Raw genomic sequence first — 17,635 nt, forward strand, 5'->3', positions numbered from 1 at the left:
TAGTTGTTTACAAATAGGCTGTTTCAAAAAGGAATAGTAAAGTTCAAAAATAAAAATTTCAAAGAGGAGTATATTGCTTAATGGGATGTTACCAGGTCTCTGTGGATAAAGCTGTTTCTCTCCAAGTACTCCATTCCCTCACATACATCTTGGCACATAGTGAGCAGGATGTCTTTACTCAAAACTCCCCGTTTTTGTCTCAGGTAATTGAGAAGGCAGCCATGCTCCATGAACTCAGTCACGATGTAAATGGGTCTCTGTTGTGTGCACACACCGTACAGCTGAACTAATTTAGGATGTGTTAACTTCCTGAAAAGATTGAGATCATGTCATTATTACTTCCTCCACACAGTGCTAGCTCTCCACCCCACAAAACTGCAAAAATACCACCTACCCCAAGTGTTTAATTTATAATCAGTATCTGGCATCAGAGACCTAGAACTGGAAATAAAAGTGCCAAGCACACAACTCACATCATTACTTTAGCTTCTTCAATGAAATCCTCTTCGTACATCGCCCCTTCCCGTATTGCCTTGATGGCCACTTTATACTGTGCCCTCCATTTCCCAAGGCGCACTACTCCGAACAGACCACTCCCCAGTTCTCTCATGAAAGTCAGTTCCGAGGGATTAATTTCCCATTTTTCTATTAAAAAAACCAAGGAACAGCTAAGGAACTGGTAGGTGATAAGGAAGAGGAAAGGGAAACTGGATTAGCAGCAAATTAAGGATTTTAGGGAGAACACATTAGAATTAACTTGAAAACCGAACACTCCTACACCTCACAAAAGAAACAAATTTTTAGGTAGACATGACATATAAGGAACTTCTGACCAACACAGAAGCCAAAATTCAAACTTTCCCCGAGGCCAGCAATTATATTCTGATATTTTCAGTCGATTTCAACAAACTGCCACCATAGAAAATTGTGCCAAAGTGTAGAAGCTGCTCACATCTGAGGTGGCACATTTAAAAAAAGCTTATTGCAAACTTACATTTTAAAAAATTAACCCCTCCACAAAGATCAAAGGTCCAAGACGGAGTCAGAAGTCTAGAGGCTAATGAAGGAAGTAAAGGCACAGACAGCTCTTTAATCAGACAGAGCTCAAGGTATCCACAAAAGCATGAAGGAAGATACCGAATTCCCCTGGAGCACCAGTGACACGCTCTGCCTCTCCTCACTGCTCCCCTTGGCACCACACACCTACAACCAGCTGTGGTGCCTTTGCATACTGATACTCCATGCAAGGGCTCAAAGATACACCTGGACCAGTGTAAGTTAGTATAGCCAATCACAGTACAGAATTAGACCTTTTCAAAATGTTTAGAAGATATTTTAGCATCTTAACATAAAATCATAGAAAATCTTAACAATAAAATCATTAGAAAATATATGTATAGATGAATACAACACGCAATCACCATAGCTGAATCCTGCTGTTGTTGGTGCTGTCGTCTTCTTTGGGGTCACTGGGTAACGCAGCCTGGTAACAAGACCTGAGGTTCAATGACAAGACACAGTTTACTTCTGAAATAGTGCCAGGCAGCAACTCGGCCACTTGTTCACTGCAGACTCCAACACTGATTAACAGTCAGCTTATTATTATATACAGCTTTGACCGTATTTTCTGTTATTGCATTGTCTTGATTCTAAGTGGTTGTGAGAATTACACAAACCCTCACTACATCTAACTTGTTGCATCTTCTTTACTGGTGAGAGATGGATATGGATATATGCATACATATTTGTGCTTTACAGTTATGCTGGCACCAAAAAAGGCTGAGAACACCTTTCATAAAGCAAATCAGAAAGATTATCTAAAATGCACAATGTTACTTGATCATTTCTCTTTCAGACATATAAATCCCACATGTTTCACACAGGGATTTTATATGTCGCATGTTGAATTAGCTGAATATTCTCCTAAATATATTTTCAAAACTTGACACAACAAAAGGAATGAAGTAATTAAAAATATGTAGAAAAATCATTTATAATAAATGAAAAGTGGGCTTGTGTTTTTGTGGTATATTTTTCAAAAAGGCATTTTCCAGAATATCATCAGGAAATGCCGGGTCATCAGAGTTTGATGTAAAGATCTGGAAACCCTAGGTTATGAGGAGCTGATAAAGGCACTATATGGGGCTAAGTGAATAATTCCTGACTTGATACAGTATTCTTCTGTTACTCTGGGGACAGTAACATATCTGTACATTTTTTTATATATATATATATTTATATGTGTATATATATATATATACACACACACACTTTTACATAAAACCTTTCAAATTATTGTCTGCATTGAAATAATGTGAAAATACAGTGTTCCATGACTTCCCTGGAAAAGAAGGACCTATAAAAACCTAAAAATTTTCATTAAAACCCTAAAATGCCTCACTCTCCTTTCCAAATCAACCCTAAGTGACAGAAAAATCCAGTCCATCTACCTGCTGCATTATGTTGATGATACTCAATTATGTCTGGAATGGAGTTAAAGAGATGTTTTTCTGCCAGGTAGTACTGCTTTGGTGATGTTACTGTTTCTTTTATATGATAATGTCTTACTCCTGATGAACCTTCCCTGGAAAAATAATAACAATAATATAAATTAATAATAATATATTGCCATTTGTTGTGACTTTTTTAAGAGGAGCGCATTGACTAGGAAAACGAAACTGAAAGGGCCCACAGAGATGCCCAATGTCACACACTTTGAGAACAGCTTGAATGTCAAACATCCCAAGCACTGGTGACTCGCCTTCATCTCAATGCTCAAAGCAAGTTGAAGATTAACCCAGAATAGGTTAATTTTCAGCCCGGCAAGCTCCCCAGTCCAGCTCACACACCTGACACAAACACAGGCTGGAAGGAGGGAAAAGACCAAATAGGCTGAGAGAGAAAAACTTCCTTCTCTGGGTAGGGGTTTAGGTCTCCTCTGGTTTAAACCAAATGTGGCCTAACCATGGAGTTGAGAATTTCATTTTAATCACCCATCTTTTCTATCACATCAGCCCTTGTTTCTTTATTGAGTTCTTTCCTGGGCTTTCCCCCATCCAATGGATTTAGATACAGATACAAATAGATTCGGGCAAGACAAGGTATGCAGAGCAGAACAGAAACTCACCCTCCAAATTTTGTATAAAGGGAAACTGTATACAGGCCAGGTTGACTGGAGTCTCTCACCACAAAACCACCTTCTTTATCCTGAAACACAGGCACGTTGACGGTTTTGTAAAACTGCTTTTAAGCTACGTGACTCTTTTACTTGTTCTAGGATATGCACTTGCCAAAATAAGCCTCCGCTTTAACAAAAGAAGCTATTTGAAGCAAAACACACAGCTGATACTGCAAGGCTGCTGTGCTCACCTCATTTCTGAGGAGCTGTTCTGCCTTGCTTCTGTTCAGGTTTCGGCTGTACCACCTGCAACACAACATCAGTAAATAAAACTTCTCCAAGGTACATGACTTACTTAAAAAGCTTCTAGCAAAGTATTATGAAGCTACAGATTCAGTAATTTTATGATTAATGAAGATCAAGAATTCAACCTTTGACAATGTGTAAAAATCAGTGTCTATTACACTGTGCAGTTATCCCATAAAAATGCCCTGAAACAAATCCAGAGAGATCCCACAGAAGCCAATAAAACTCAGGTAACTGACACACATTTTCAGAAAAAACATTTTTTAAACATTCACAGGTTGATGGCAGTAGTTGCTGTGAACAACAATCTGAGGGCAGGCTGGCAGCCCTGAGGAAGCAGCTGCCTGCACACTGGTGAAGCCACCTGTGGAGCTGGCTGCTAGACTGCTATGTCATTCAATAACTCCATGGTTGTGGGCTTCCAGGGAGAACCCACCTAGCAAAGAGGAGGCTGAAATTAAGTGTCACAGTTACACATCCCTGAGCTCTGTGCTGAATGGGCAGGTTAAAGCAGCCACAGAAGCACCAACATGTCAGTCAGTCGCAGAGAATATTAAAAAAAGGAAAAACAGGCAGCTTGCAAATGATGTGGTGCAACCATTTTGAGCTATGCTGTCATGGTGGTAACCAAGCAGGGAAGTGGCACAGCAGCCTTTAATCAGATTCTGCCTGTTCCGGAGATAGTGGTTTCTTGCAGTTGGTAGATGACCTGGAGTAATGCTCCCTGGATTGCGCAGTGACTCAGAATTACGGCCCCAAGTTGGTAAAAGCACAAAGTGGCTGGACCAGATAAGGCAGCCCAGTTCCTTCCTTCCCTTTCTGCTAGCCCTGAAGCCCAGCCTAGAGCAGAGCAGAGGTCTTATCAAGAGTCTCTAAGATGAGAAAGCAACAAAGAATTCCCTCTAGTGAAGCTGAGGGCAAAATCCCAGACAAAATTTCACCTTCTGTCAAAACACAGGAGTAGGAGCCATATGTAGCTGAGAGTAGAGTTTTGGAGCTACTAATGCAGTTTTCTAAACTGATTTAATTATTATTTTCTTAGAGCTCCATTTTATCTACAAGTTATTAAATACGTTGTAAGTTCTCAGGCACAACAGTTTATGCTGTACTGACATTTGAATATCAAGAATAACAGGCTCGGATACTTTGGTGTTAAATTTTATCCAGATGTTCTTAAGTAAGTGTTCCATGATTAAATATCAATGGGGAAAAGCACTCTTTTTTAAAAGCTAGACATCTATAGCTGTTAAGTACATACACTGAGACTTAAAATGCACCAAATTACATATTTTCTTGAAAATTTGAGCTGCCTTCCAAAATCTCTTATGCTTACTTTGAATGATTTCCACTGTTTTCTGCTCTACTATCTTACTGCCACAGACTTTGGATAGAGATGTCACTTTAATATTAAAACAACATTCAGCACACTTACAATGGGTGAATTTCCTTTTAAGTTTTCCTTTGTCTACCAGAGAATTAGGAGGGCTTTCTTTGCTTTAACAGTGATAGCCTAAGTACTACATGCCTGATGGCCATCTCATTGACTTGATCTTACATTAAAAATCACAACATAATCAATGAGGAGAATCTCAAAAAAATATATGCCTATTTCAATTGTTTAACCTCTAAGTTCTATCATATGTAAACAATTGCTTCCAAAATGTTAAAAATACATTGTCATTCTTGAAGCATGGGTTTGACCTTATGACATTCCAAATTTTAATGCAAATATTCACTTACTCATATTGATCAAGGTTGTTGGACTTCTTTTCTGTTACATAGTTGCTTGGAATATATCCTTGTTTTCTAAAAAGATATATGATATATAATCTGAGCGAAAAAATGTGAAGTTGCATGCCTAGAAGACAGTGTTTCATTCTGCTAATAACCAGAGGTCTCTCAATACAATTTATATACTACTGACCCACCCACTCTATTACTGATTATGCAGAAACTAATTTTCCACAGCAGCATTTCCACATTCACTTTCAGCACTCCAGGAGAAGTGACATGGGAAGCAGAAGTGTCCAACAAAACCAGCAGAAAGGGTGAAGGAGAGTAACCCTCAGCTGCTCTGTCACTTCTGCACTCAGAAGTCCCAGTCAGTCAAGGGAAATATGTTTTGGAGCCTGCCATAGGCTGATAACTCATAATTACCTGTACCACAAGGCAACAAGAACCTGATACATATTGAAGCATGAAAACTTTCATCTTTAAAACAACAGGGAAAAATTTTAATTCAGGGAATGTAAAGTTGTAGTCATTACAATTGTAACTCTCGACTCATTCAAAGACTGTCTCTGAAGATACAGTTATTAAATAAAACTATGATGATTATTCAAATCTGGAAGTCGGAGCCTGCTGAGTGTTAACCATATTGCTCCCTAATGAGATGGTCCTCAGGGAAGCAGGAGTACTGTACCAGTCTAGCAAGGTTTCACAGGATGGCTGGTGCCTTAATTGGGAAACCATAAAGTCAGATAGAAAACATAACTGGAAAAGCATCCAGTTCTGCAACTGTCTTTGCACACAGGCCCCAAAACCTATCGAGTACCGCACTTTTTAAAATTGGTTTCTGTGTGAGAATATATGGATGAGATTTCAGGACTGGGGTCCAAAGTGCAGTTATTTGTTGACATATAGTCAATATGAACTACTACAACACGGAAATAGCCTTATGAACTTTATAAAAAAAAATAAGGAACTCGTGTTTACCCATATTTGTCTCTCGCCCTCCACCAATGAATGTCATTCTTCTCAATCACTGTATATTCTTCACCTTTCTCTAATCTTAAATCATGATGTTCTGTAGGCTCAAAGTCATACATTGCTACCACTATCTCCTCCTCTTCATTGCCATTTTCTTCAACTGGAGGAACAGGTGGTGGAGGCCTTCGCTGAAAACAACACAACATTATTATCATCCCACTCTGCTCCATTTTTCCACCCCACCCACCTTTACCATCACACCAGTGCATCCTGGAGGCAAAAGCTGGGATATTCCTGAGTTGTCCCAGGGAGGAGCTGTGGTGGCCCAAGGAGGCAGCTGGATGCGTGGCAGTAAATCACGTAGGTGGGTGGCACCTATGGGGCTGGTTCGTGCTGCAGCCCCGCAGATGTCAGTAAAGGGCAAAACTGACTGGCATTTACTTTTTGGCCACATCTTCCACCAGCAATACAGACACAGTTAATAGATACAGCTAAATTTCAATGGGATTTTTTTCACCCTGTGACAGAGCATGATGCCCACTGATGTGTACAGAAAGAGACCTTTGCTCCAGAATATGGAAAGAATCTCAAGAAATGTAAGCACTGTTTCAAAAAGCAGCAATTATCTATTCAATATTTTAAAGACTCTACCTACCACACTTTTTTCTGGCATTGGAGAGGACAATCTCACTACATCTAGGAACAAAGCACAGAAGAGGATTTATGTCTATCCATTTTGCTATAAATTTAAAAATTAAATAAAAGGTTTAAATTTCAGATAAGGTTTTAATACCTCAACAAGCCTCCAGGATGGCTTAGAAAAGCAAAAACAACTCCAATTAAGCAAGAGGAAAAATGATTAAATATTCTTGTAAAAACATCCTAAATGAGCCAGCAGGTTGCATTCACCACAGATTCAGCAAAGTCTGTGCCACACCACAGCATGCCAAAGAGAGCTTTGAACTGCTCTTCTAAAAAAATAATATGCCTCTGACCCCTGCTTTGCTAAACAAGGCATAACAATTGTATTTTTTTATTACATCTCTCTGATTCAGAAGTATTTTTCTCCTGCACTGCTTTTTTCAGCAAATACAAGGTTGAGCTGTATGTCATGCTCTAAATTTTGCTGAATAAGAACAGCCATGAGCCACTGTTTATGCTTTAGTCTTTTACTGCAACTAAATCCACAGGTCCCCACCCACTACCATTTAAGGCACTGACATAAGAAATCATTGAGTGCCACTGATTTAAATGGAAGATAAGCAATGGCTCAATTTCTTTTCCTACTATGGAATTTTCCTTAAACTAAGGACAAAATAATTACTATATCCTTTGTAGGACAATACTGCAGTGTTACAGCAGTGCATGCAGGAGCATCCACTGTTGAATAACCAGAATCTGCAATTTGGATGCTGGAAGCTGCACATACCTACAGAAGTCACAGCTCATCCCAGTTAATACTGGGACATTTACAAACCTCTGAGCATAGGAACATTTACAAACCTCTGAGAAAATTCAGTCCTGTGTCTGTAAAAACATTAAACCTTCTTGTATTGTTTTTAGCCTGGTGTAGTAACACCGAATGTAATACAGGTATTATTCTTTCACATGGGTAAATAGAGGTTTTAATAAATAACTGAAGAGCTGACAAGATTTCTGGCTGAATCTTTTCTACCATCAGGTTTTATCCTCAGTATGAGATAAACACTTGGTCAAATAAGTTTTAAATGGGAGAAACAAATCAAGTGAAATGCAGCAACCTCAATGATTCCTTTCAACTTTCTGTAAACTTTTTTTTTGCAAGGACATTTTGCTGGTCTTTCTATTTTTTACAAAATGCTTGGAAATGAAACAAACATTTTGACTTACTTTATGCACAGTATCAATGATTGAATCTGCTCTATAAATTTGCCTAATATCCAGGTTATTCAAGTGTGATGACAGTATCACATAAAAAAGCAGAAAAATATGCCAGAGCAACTTCATATGAAGACACATGTACTTACTGTTTTCAAAAAGATTGTATTTTTCACAGCCAGGAGCTAATTTTTCTGTCTGTCTGCAGCACTGATAAATTCCCTCTGTCCAGAATTTAGGATGATATTTTACCATTATATTGCTGTTGTTCTTTATTTCTACAAGAAGAAAAAGAACATACAATGAAAGATACAAAAAAAAAAGTTTACAAGAGGGTAATTTTTAATACGTATTACAATATCTTTGCCCTTACTTTAGCATTGCTTCTCTTAAGCGCTTTCTTACAAGTTTATATGGAGGTGATACAACAATCATAGAGGATATTTTTAGGGTAATAACATAACATTACTCCAGAAGGGAGTGCTGTACTCCCCACCTACAACAGCCATCCCAGTAGGGTTTTGGGGCACCCATGAAAGGAGACCCAGGTGCCCATCTGCACCGGACAAATCATTCAGGCAGCAGTGAAGGCACTGGGAGCTCTGCCTGGTCCTTTATTACTGCTGCAAGAGTCTCAAATTCCTCTACAAACAGTGTTCTGGAGGGAAAGATAGCTGACATTTATCTCTAGTCCATGGCACAATTCCTGAGTTTGGTTTGAAAGGCTCCTTACCCCCATGCTATGGCTTGCTGAGTTTCAGAGGTCACTCCTTGACCTGTGATCCCCAGCCCAGAAATCATTTCTTATTATTTTACAGACCATCTGTAATTAATGTGAGCATCTGATGGTGAAAGAGAGCATTAAGAGGCTCATGAAAATAAAGCTTTACTCACTGTGATAGAACTTATCAGATCACATAATTTTAAATGACCCACAATCTTGTCTAGCTACATCCAAACAAAACTTTTGAGTGATGCCATTAACTAGTTTGGACAAACTTTTGGATGATTTACTCATTGTGCAAAACCAGAGAGTCAAATTCTGATTGCAGCTGGACTTCACAAAATCAAACCAAATCAGTCTGGATGTTTGATACTCCCAGTGCCTGTTATCACACTCTGTGTATGCAAGCAATGAGCTGGCCTAATAAGAAATTATAATTGGTGGATATAAGCAACAGAAGCTCTAACATTTTATTTTTATAATTTGCTGGGGGTTGATGCTGGCCAGCAGCTAAGCATCCATGCAGTCACTTGCCCACTACCCCAACCCAGCAGGGTGGGGAAAGAATAAAAAGAGCAAGAGATAAAAACTTGTGGCTTGAGATAAAGACAGTTTAATAACTGGAAGAAAGAAAAACCCAAAAGGCAATCACTCGCCATCTCCCACAAGCAGACCAATGCCCAGCCAGTCTCTGAGTAATGGCCAATATGGAAGCAAAAACACCCAATCCCTGTATTCCTCTACCCCAGCTTTATGTTGCTGAGGACAATTTTATATGGCCTGGAATATCCCTTCGGTCAACCCAGTTCTGCTGTCCTGGCTGTGTCACCTCCCAGCCTCTTGCCCACACCCAGCCTACTCACTGTGGGGACAGAGGAGGAAAAAGGCTGTGCAAGCACTGCTCAGCAGCAACTACAACATGGTATGTTTTCAACATTGTTTTGGCCACAAATCCAAAACACAGCACCAAGTTAACTCCAACACATCCAGACAGCTAAAGCAAAGGCATCTGCCTATGTCAGATGTTACGTATAAGCAATTCCCATTACCTTCTTTCAGGTTCCTCACCCACTGATCCCGGCTTTGTGCGCTCGGTGCAAAAATATAAAGCGTATTAGCGTCATATACAACCTGAAGGGAGGAAAGAAATAATCAAAATACATTTACCTTGTAGTATTAACATCACCTTGTAGTATTTCTGCCTCAGGAAACAGAGGAAACAGAACAAGACTAATGACTATTGTATTTGGCAAGATTAGTGTATTGAGGCACAAAATGCAGAAATTGGGAAAGGTTATTAAGGTTTATTATTCATATATGATGCTTCCAGGAGAATAAGGAAGGATTTTGTAATAGTATCTATCTTGACAGCATTCCATAAAATGCTTCACGCTTTGCTTTGTTCATTCTTCACCATGTGTTTTCTAAAAACAGGTCAATTCAATCATTATAGCTATTTAATAATCAGACATCCTTTGTTCCAGCCATTTCATAACTCCCTGCAATTCTGTACTGCTCTGGGGTGACTCTTCCTTTTTTTTATTTCACTGCTTGTATTGCTCTGGAAGAAAGGGATCAGAGTCCCCTCTCCAGCAGTGGAATTCATCCTCATTCCAACTATTCCCACTACAGTAAAGAGGCACACCATCCAACCCACCTTAGTTTTCTTTTTCCCCTCTAAGCAATTTGTTTTCTGTGTTTATTTCCATTCAATTCACAATGAAAATAAAAGCAACAAGTTTTATCTTGATTTTCTTATTTCTATATAATTTAATGGTAATTAAAGTTAATTTAATGTGGAAGACTGAAGACAGAAAATGGGCTGCCAGCTTACTTGTTTTGGAGGATGACCAGGACTTTCCAGTCAAAACTCAAGCAGAAAGGATGGTGAAAAGAAAAAGACCAAGTGTATGAGGCACAACTCCCAAGGGAGGGGACTGCAGGGGGAGCAGAGCTTGCTGGGGATGGGTTTTAACCACTGATCCTGAACTACCTCCCACCAGTCCCAAAGAGCCAGAAAATAGGCTCAGTATTTAGAAGTGACAGCAATTTTAAGAGAAGTTACATCCAAATGACTTGGTACTGTTGAAAAGAGCACTGTAATTTATATATTTTATATAAAAGAAGCTTACCTGAAATGGGTATTTATTTTGACAGGGAATAATACCATCACTTTTTACAACTTCTACACATTTAATCCTTGAAATATCCACAGATCCTTTTCTGTACTTCTTCTATAAGAGAAAACCAAAAAATATTAGTAAAAAATAACAAATTTATTTAATTTCCTTTTCAGCAGAGACTTCTTGTTTTCTTTTCCATTTAAAAATTGATATTGTTTTAGCTGCAGAAGTCATTTGAAAAATATCTCTATAGAGGATATAAATACGGTTGTGAAAGTGCAGAGTGAAGTAAAACTGCTTAGTGAAAAATACCACTTCTTCATATAGAAAGTTTCCAATCAGTTGTAATCATAGGCTTAATCTACTCTTTTTTACAAAAAATAACTTGAGTACAGAAGAAGGAAGAGCTTCCCTTTGGCTGATTTTAAATTATGATTAAAACTGGTGAAGGAAATAGGTGCCAATGCATCATCTCATCTGGTCACTCTGTTGCTGAAGTGCTACCACCATTTGGTGGCTACTGCTATGTTTCACCAAGTTTCCAGAGAAACTGAGATGCTAAACAGGCAATACAAGTCCCTGATGAGGCAGGAAGCAGAAGACAGACATGTCTGGGCCAAGCTGGGGTCTGTATTGAAGGAACTTCTTCGACCAAGGCTAGCAGAAGCCCAGAGAAGCAAGGTTGAAAGCAAAGACATCTGAGAAGATTTAGGTCACCTAAACTGATAATTATGAACATTTTAAAGAAGGCAAGGGTGTTCGGCAGGTGCTGCCCAAAGCATAGAAATACAGTGTAATTCAATACTCTGGAGAGGCGGCCCCTTGGAAGAACAGCTCATAATGGGAGGGGAAGTGTACTGGGCTTTAGCCTACACTGAAGTCTCTAAGGAGACTGTATAGTGCCACCTCTGACTTCCGGGAGAGCCAAATCTCCAATAGGAGAGGAAGTTTCTTCTGGAATCTGAACAAAACAAAATCATTAGCAGCTCATGACTGGTCCTGAATTAACACATATCAAAAGTTTTGATTTGCAAAGCACATCCAAAAAATATCCAGTCCAGAGTATGGCTTATGAAAGATTGACACTGTTGACACAATGTGGACATAATCAGTAATTACTGAATTATTTGAGACATGCCAATCCGTACTCAGCTGCCCTCTTCTCTCCCAAGGTTGGAAATTTCAGCCCAATAGCAGAAGTCTGGTACAATCATAAGCAACTGAAAACACAGTCTTGTAAACAGAGACAAAGAGCAACTACAAATGTAGCTGTCATAATTCCATCATCCTAGAAACATGATAGTTACTACCTATGGAAGCTTGATCAGCATTTAAAATGCATTTAGCACTCTGTCTCTTATGTAGGTTGTTGCAGAGAAAGCATGCATGGATAATTCATGCCTGTCATGGTCAGCATCAGGAAGAATGACAGGAGCTAAGTTCAGATAAAGCTGTAGCTGTTACTTAACGCCAAGAAAACCAACACACACAGAGGGACTGGGTTTTCTTTTTATGGTGAGGGTTTAATTAACCATAAAAAAAAAGTCAAATCATAAACATTACCATGAGCTGTACTACATAGATATATCATGTAATGCTGAAAAATAGTTTTCATCAAGTATGCAACACTGGATGTTTACATTTTAAGTCTTCTGTTTATTTTATGTGGGTCTCTTCCAACTCAGGATATTATATGATTCTATGGTATCCCCTTACTTGAACACTGACTCCCTAAAGTAAATCACACATCCCTGCAAAAGCCAAAAACTGAGTTGCTGAAGTCTACAACACTTGGTACAGCAGGCAGCACTACCTCTCCCTTGGTGACAAGGGTCACTGTAGCAGGTTTGGCAGTTTCAGGGCTGCCAGATTAGCCAAGACTGAACGGGAGGCATTCTCAGTAAGTGCTCACTCAAACAGAGGATACAACTGCCAGGAAGATGAAGGACAAGAATCCAACTAGATAATCATCTAACATTTGCAGGGATAAAATAAAGGAAACCCAATGATTTTAAACACATCATTCTTGTAATTGTATTTCCTAAATCATCCCTTTCTACATATTTATGATTTAAGATGGCTCAGTTTGCTTCACCACAAGATGTTGAATTAAGCCACCTCAAAGCTGACTCACAACTCAATGCCACAAATTAAGCCTAACATCAGAGAAGATTATTCTTTTTTTGCGTATTTTATAGATTTTCAAAAAAAGCTTACATATGTGAAATTAAATACAAATCTACTGCTCCAGACATGCTTCAGATTACATCAGGAGCAACAGTTATTAATGGCCACCAGCCTTCAAATTGCCAAGAGTGAAGCTCTGTTTTAGCTCAGCATTACTCACTAAAGAACTATGAGGCACCAAAGCAGGAAAGGATGACTCAAGAAAAGTGCTAGAGAGACCACTGCAATTCCTCTCTCCTCCCTACTTAAATGATTTCCCTTTGTAATAGGACACCTAGCATACCATCACTATGTCGCATTTATTCTACGAGCCAAATGCCTTGCTCTAGACCCAGGCAAGCAGCAGACATGAAATGCAGAATTAAGGGAGAGCTCAAGCCCTGAACCAGTTGGGAAGCAGAGGTGCAGGCACGAACCAGCCCTGAGTAATCCACCCAAACCACTCTATCCAACAAGTGACCTCTGCTACAGAGGCAGAATTAGTACAATGGTTAATGATGCAATGCCAAATTCTAGGAGGCAGAACGACATTTTTAAAGTGGTGTTCTTTGGAAGGTGGAAGATTGCTAACATAGTAGAAAAACGTTAGGTGCACTGCAGAAATAGTAGTATTTCACCAGAACATTCGTGTATGCTGTCTCCACCTCTTTTCTGAAGATAGATATACACCTCTAGAGGGAGGTCTATAGAAGCAAATATGGTTAGAACAGTAATAAAGGTATAAAAATACTATATCGCAATAAGGATAACAAATAGGTAAAATATGTGCTCCAAAGTCACACTAAAGGTTGGGGGTTTGTTGTGTTTTTTTTTTAATGTACCTGCTTGCTGAAAATAACAAAAGGAAAGTGACTATATAGAAACTACTATACAAAGCTGGTCAAAATGCCATATGTATTTCATATTTGCCTATACTTCAAAAAATTGATTTACAGTTTTAGAAGCCCTACTCCTTGCTCACAATGGGAATGGTCAGTCCAGGCATTAAGTCTTGGTTCCATGCAATCCAAACAGAATAAGCTATTTCTATTTTTTTTAAACATATAAACCAGCAATATTAAGAAATCATAACACTAGACCTATGTTTTCAGATATGGAACAAACATACCATTACACAATTCCTTAAAAGAAATAATCTAAGAATACAGGAAGACAAGAAATATCTAAGTGTTAAATAAGTGTACAGTCACACAGCTGGTCCTCTGGACACTTAGGATTACTCCTCTGCTGATTACAGCAGCTTTACAGTTTAAGAAGCCCATACCCTCACTATCAGATAAAAATATTTCTTCCTCTTTGCTGATGAAGATATTGTGCTGCTTACCCTCACAAAAGTGTGTGTGTGGGGGGGTGTTAAACAATACACAAAGAACATTACATTTGGAAAAAAAAAAACCTCAATGAAAACGTGCAGAAGTTAGCCCAGCTGTCAAGAGATATCACGATTTGTCTCCCCCATGCTGTCTCTTTCTCTCTTTCTCATTGCTGTTCATATAATTTCTTTCTCCCGTGCTTAGCCCCATGTAGGAAATCCTGAGGTCACCAGCATGTGACCCATGGAACTTGTGCTCTCAGAGCTAGAGCAGGTCACAGCTTTACTGACATCTCCTTTTATGGAGCTGCTCTACAACTTTACAAAACCTCGAAAAGCCTGGCTAAGTCAACACTGCCTGCAGACAGCTTCTGTGGCAGAATATTTGGCTCCAGAGCCAAATGTAAGGGTATTTTCATTTTTGGTTTTTGGTCGGGTTTGTTTTGTTGTTCTAGGGGGGAGAGGTTGGGCTTTGGGGGTTTTTTGTTTGGTTTGTCAGGTTTTTTTAATAGTTGCCTTTTAGCAATAAGAAGCTCTGACTGGACACTGCTGCAGTTCACTCTTGAGGCAAGCAATTCCTGATTATGCAAATATAATTACTGTAGCTAGGTGTTAGATGGCCACATTTTCCATTCCCATATTTTCCATTGTGTCAGAGGTGTTAAAGAACACTCTGTCTCCTTTCAATTAATTTTTTAATATTCTTTTAAGAGAAGCAAGTATCAAATATTTCTATTTACCTTTCCAAAATGGCCAGAATTGATACAAAAAGTGAGAGGTGACTACTATTCTGATCTCGTTTGACCTGATCCAATATCTGACTCCTGAGAAGACTTTAAAGGGGGAAAAAAACAATCAAACAAAAAAACCCCACAAAAACACCTGTCTTGCAAATTAAGAAACTGAGAATCCGTTACCATCATCTGGCTGCTCAGCAGATGTCAGCCACCAGCACTGGAGAGACTGAAAAGCACAAAAATGAATTATCCATCATAGTACTGATGCAACTTCCTAACCATGACTATAATACATTTTCTGTAATTTACTCTTCTGCAACCGAGAGGCAGTCAGTCAAATGTACACAACTGCAGTTATGATACATTGCTGCAGCCACATAAGAGTAATGGACACAATAAATCAGCCAGGTCTCCATCCATATCAGGCCTTAAATAACCTACAACCTTCCAGCTGTCAAAGTAACCAGCACATCTCTTTAGGTTCTTTCAAACAAATCTTCTCGCCTTGGTTTTCTCTGAAGTCCTCACAGAGCTCTGAGTCTGCCCAGCGTAGTTGTAGCATTTCTGCCCTGTTTTTTCCCCTCTCAGGGCCACTGCTCCTTCTGCTGGGTAAGTGACATCTTGCATTCAGCCACCCCCCTAACACAGCCTTCATGCTGTCTGAACACTAGACTTGGACAACTCAAGCCAAAAGGAGAGGATACCCAAGTTCACAGGCATCAACAGGTGAGTGACCAGAACACAAGAGAAGACCCAAGATGTCACCTAGTCAAGGCACCAGCTGCTTTATCTACTTTCTCAAGGTTCAGATGATGGACTCCACAACTACAGAGCCAAGAGGTTTTTATATGTCTTTGGAGATTCTTGTCCATCACCACTCTGTGCTTCCAACAGTTGCTGCTCCACCAACCAACCCTTCAACCAACTCTTCACCACTGGCTTTTGGGAACCTTATCCTTCCCACTGTTCCTATTCTTGAATCTCACACGTAGGTCCAAATCTTCCTTGAAACTTACTGCCCTAAACCAGATGCAGCACTGCAGCTGACGCCTTACATCTGATTATAAGGATCATAGAATCCTTACACTAGACCAGGTAGCTCAGGGTCCCATCCAACCTGGCCTTGAACACCTTCAGAGATGAGACATCTACAACTTCCCTGGGCAACTTGTTCCAGTGCCTCATCACCCTCACAGTAAAGAATTTTTTCCTAATATCTAATCTAAACCTACTCTCTTTCAATTTGAACCCATTCCCTCTTGTCCTGTCACTCACATGCTCTTGTAAATAGTCTTGTCCTCATCTTTCCTGTAAGTTCCCTTCATGTACTGAAGGCTGCAATTAGGTTACTCCAAAGCCTTCTCTTTTCCAAGCTCAGCAATCCCAATTCTCTCAGCCCTTCCTCGTAGGACAAGTGCTCCATCCCTCTTATCAACTTTATGGTTGTCCTCTGGACTCGCTCCAATAGGTCCTGTCTTTCCTGTTTTGGGGACTCCAGAGGTGGATGCACCACTTCAGGTGGGGTCTCACCAGAGTAAAGTAGCAGGGCAGTTACCTCCTTGATCTGCTTTTGATGTAGCCCAGAAAACAGCTGGCTTTCTGGGCTGCAAGTGCACATTGCCAGCTCGTGTCCAGCCTCTCATCCACCAGCACCCCCAAGTCCTTCTCAGCAGGGCTCTCAATCTGTTCATCCCCCAGCCTGTATTGGAACTGGGGGTCGCACTTGTTCTTGTAAAACCACATGAGATTCCCATGTGCCCACTTCTCAAACTTATCCAGGTCCCCCTGAATGGCATGAGGTGTGTCAACAGCACGACTCAGCTTGGTGTCATGTGCAAATTTGCTGAGCGTGCACTCAATCCCTCTGTCTATGTCATTAATGAAGATATTAAATAACACTGGTCCCTTTTGCACTTATCCACATTGAATCACATTCTATAAAACAAAAAAAGCAAACAACCAAACCCACCACACACCTAATCGCAACATACCACTTGGATTTCTAGACTTGTTTTTTAAAATGCTTCTTCAAGTTTTATGTCACCTGAGAACTCAGTAAGCTTCTATTCCAACAAAATCACTAGAGAAAATACTGCAATGCAGAACAGGACACCCCAATCAAGACAAGTTTTCAATCTAAAAACAAGACACCAATGCTTATTCAACACTATATCAGCTTCCCATGTGCTCTGCAATCAGATTTACATTAGGTTTTTATAGGTAATTTCTAATGTGAAGTACATGTGAAAATGTGTCATACATCACTGTCAAAAAACCCTTATTGGAATGAAAACACAGGATATCTGCTTCTTCTGTGCTACCCACAAGAGTTGTTACCACATGGCAGAAAGAGCAGAGATGTCTGAGATTATTTTTTTGTTTCTTTGTTGGTTGATGTGCAATTTTTGTATCTTCCAGGTAATTTCAACAAGCCTGCTTTTTCTTGCACTTTTCTTTAAATTATCTTTATAGATTACAGTTTCTCCTTTGCACTCTTTTAAAACTACGTCTTCTCTAGCCTTCTCTCATTTATCTTCCAGCACTTCCTTCTTAACCCCTTAA

At 39.6% G+C, this 17,635-nt stretch overlaps 1 protein-coding gene across 1 annotated transcript in view; it reads right to left on the reverse strand.

Annotated features, from left to right (window-relative positions):
- Window positions 1-17,635, reverse strand: part of LOC113943720 (tyrosine-protein kinase Tec-like) — a 33,045-nt gene that overhangs the window by 6,555 nt on the left and 8,855 nt on the right. The window contains 12 exon segments of the mRNA XM_027635899.1: window positions 93-309; window positions 474-645; window positions 1,422-1,496; window positions 2,451-2,584; window positions 3,128-3,207; window positions 3,370-3,424; window positions 5,165-5,230; window positions 6,140-6,321; window positions 6,789-6,829; window positions 8,140-8,268; window positions 9,764-9,845; window positions 10,847-10,948. Of these exon segments, the coding sequence (XP_027491700.1) occupies window positions 93-309; window positions 474-645; window positions 1,422-1,496; window positions 2,451-2,584; window positions 3,128-3,207; window positions 3,370-3,424; window positions 5,165-5,230; window positions 6,140-6,321; window positions 6,789-6,829; window positions 8,140-8,268; window positions 9,764-9,845; window positions 10,847-10,948 (1,335 nt within the window).

Source organism: Corapipo altera, unplaced genomic scaffold (genome assembly GCF_003945725.1).
Source record: "Corapipo altera isolate COAL_440 unplaced genomic scaffold, ASM394572v1 22b, whole genome shotgun sequence".
Taxonomy (NCBI): domain Eukaryota; kingdom Metazoa; phylum Chordata; class Aves; order Passeriformes; family Pipridae; genus Corapipo; species Corapipo altera.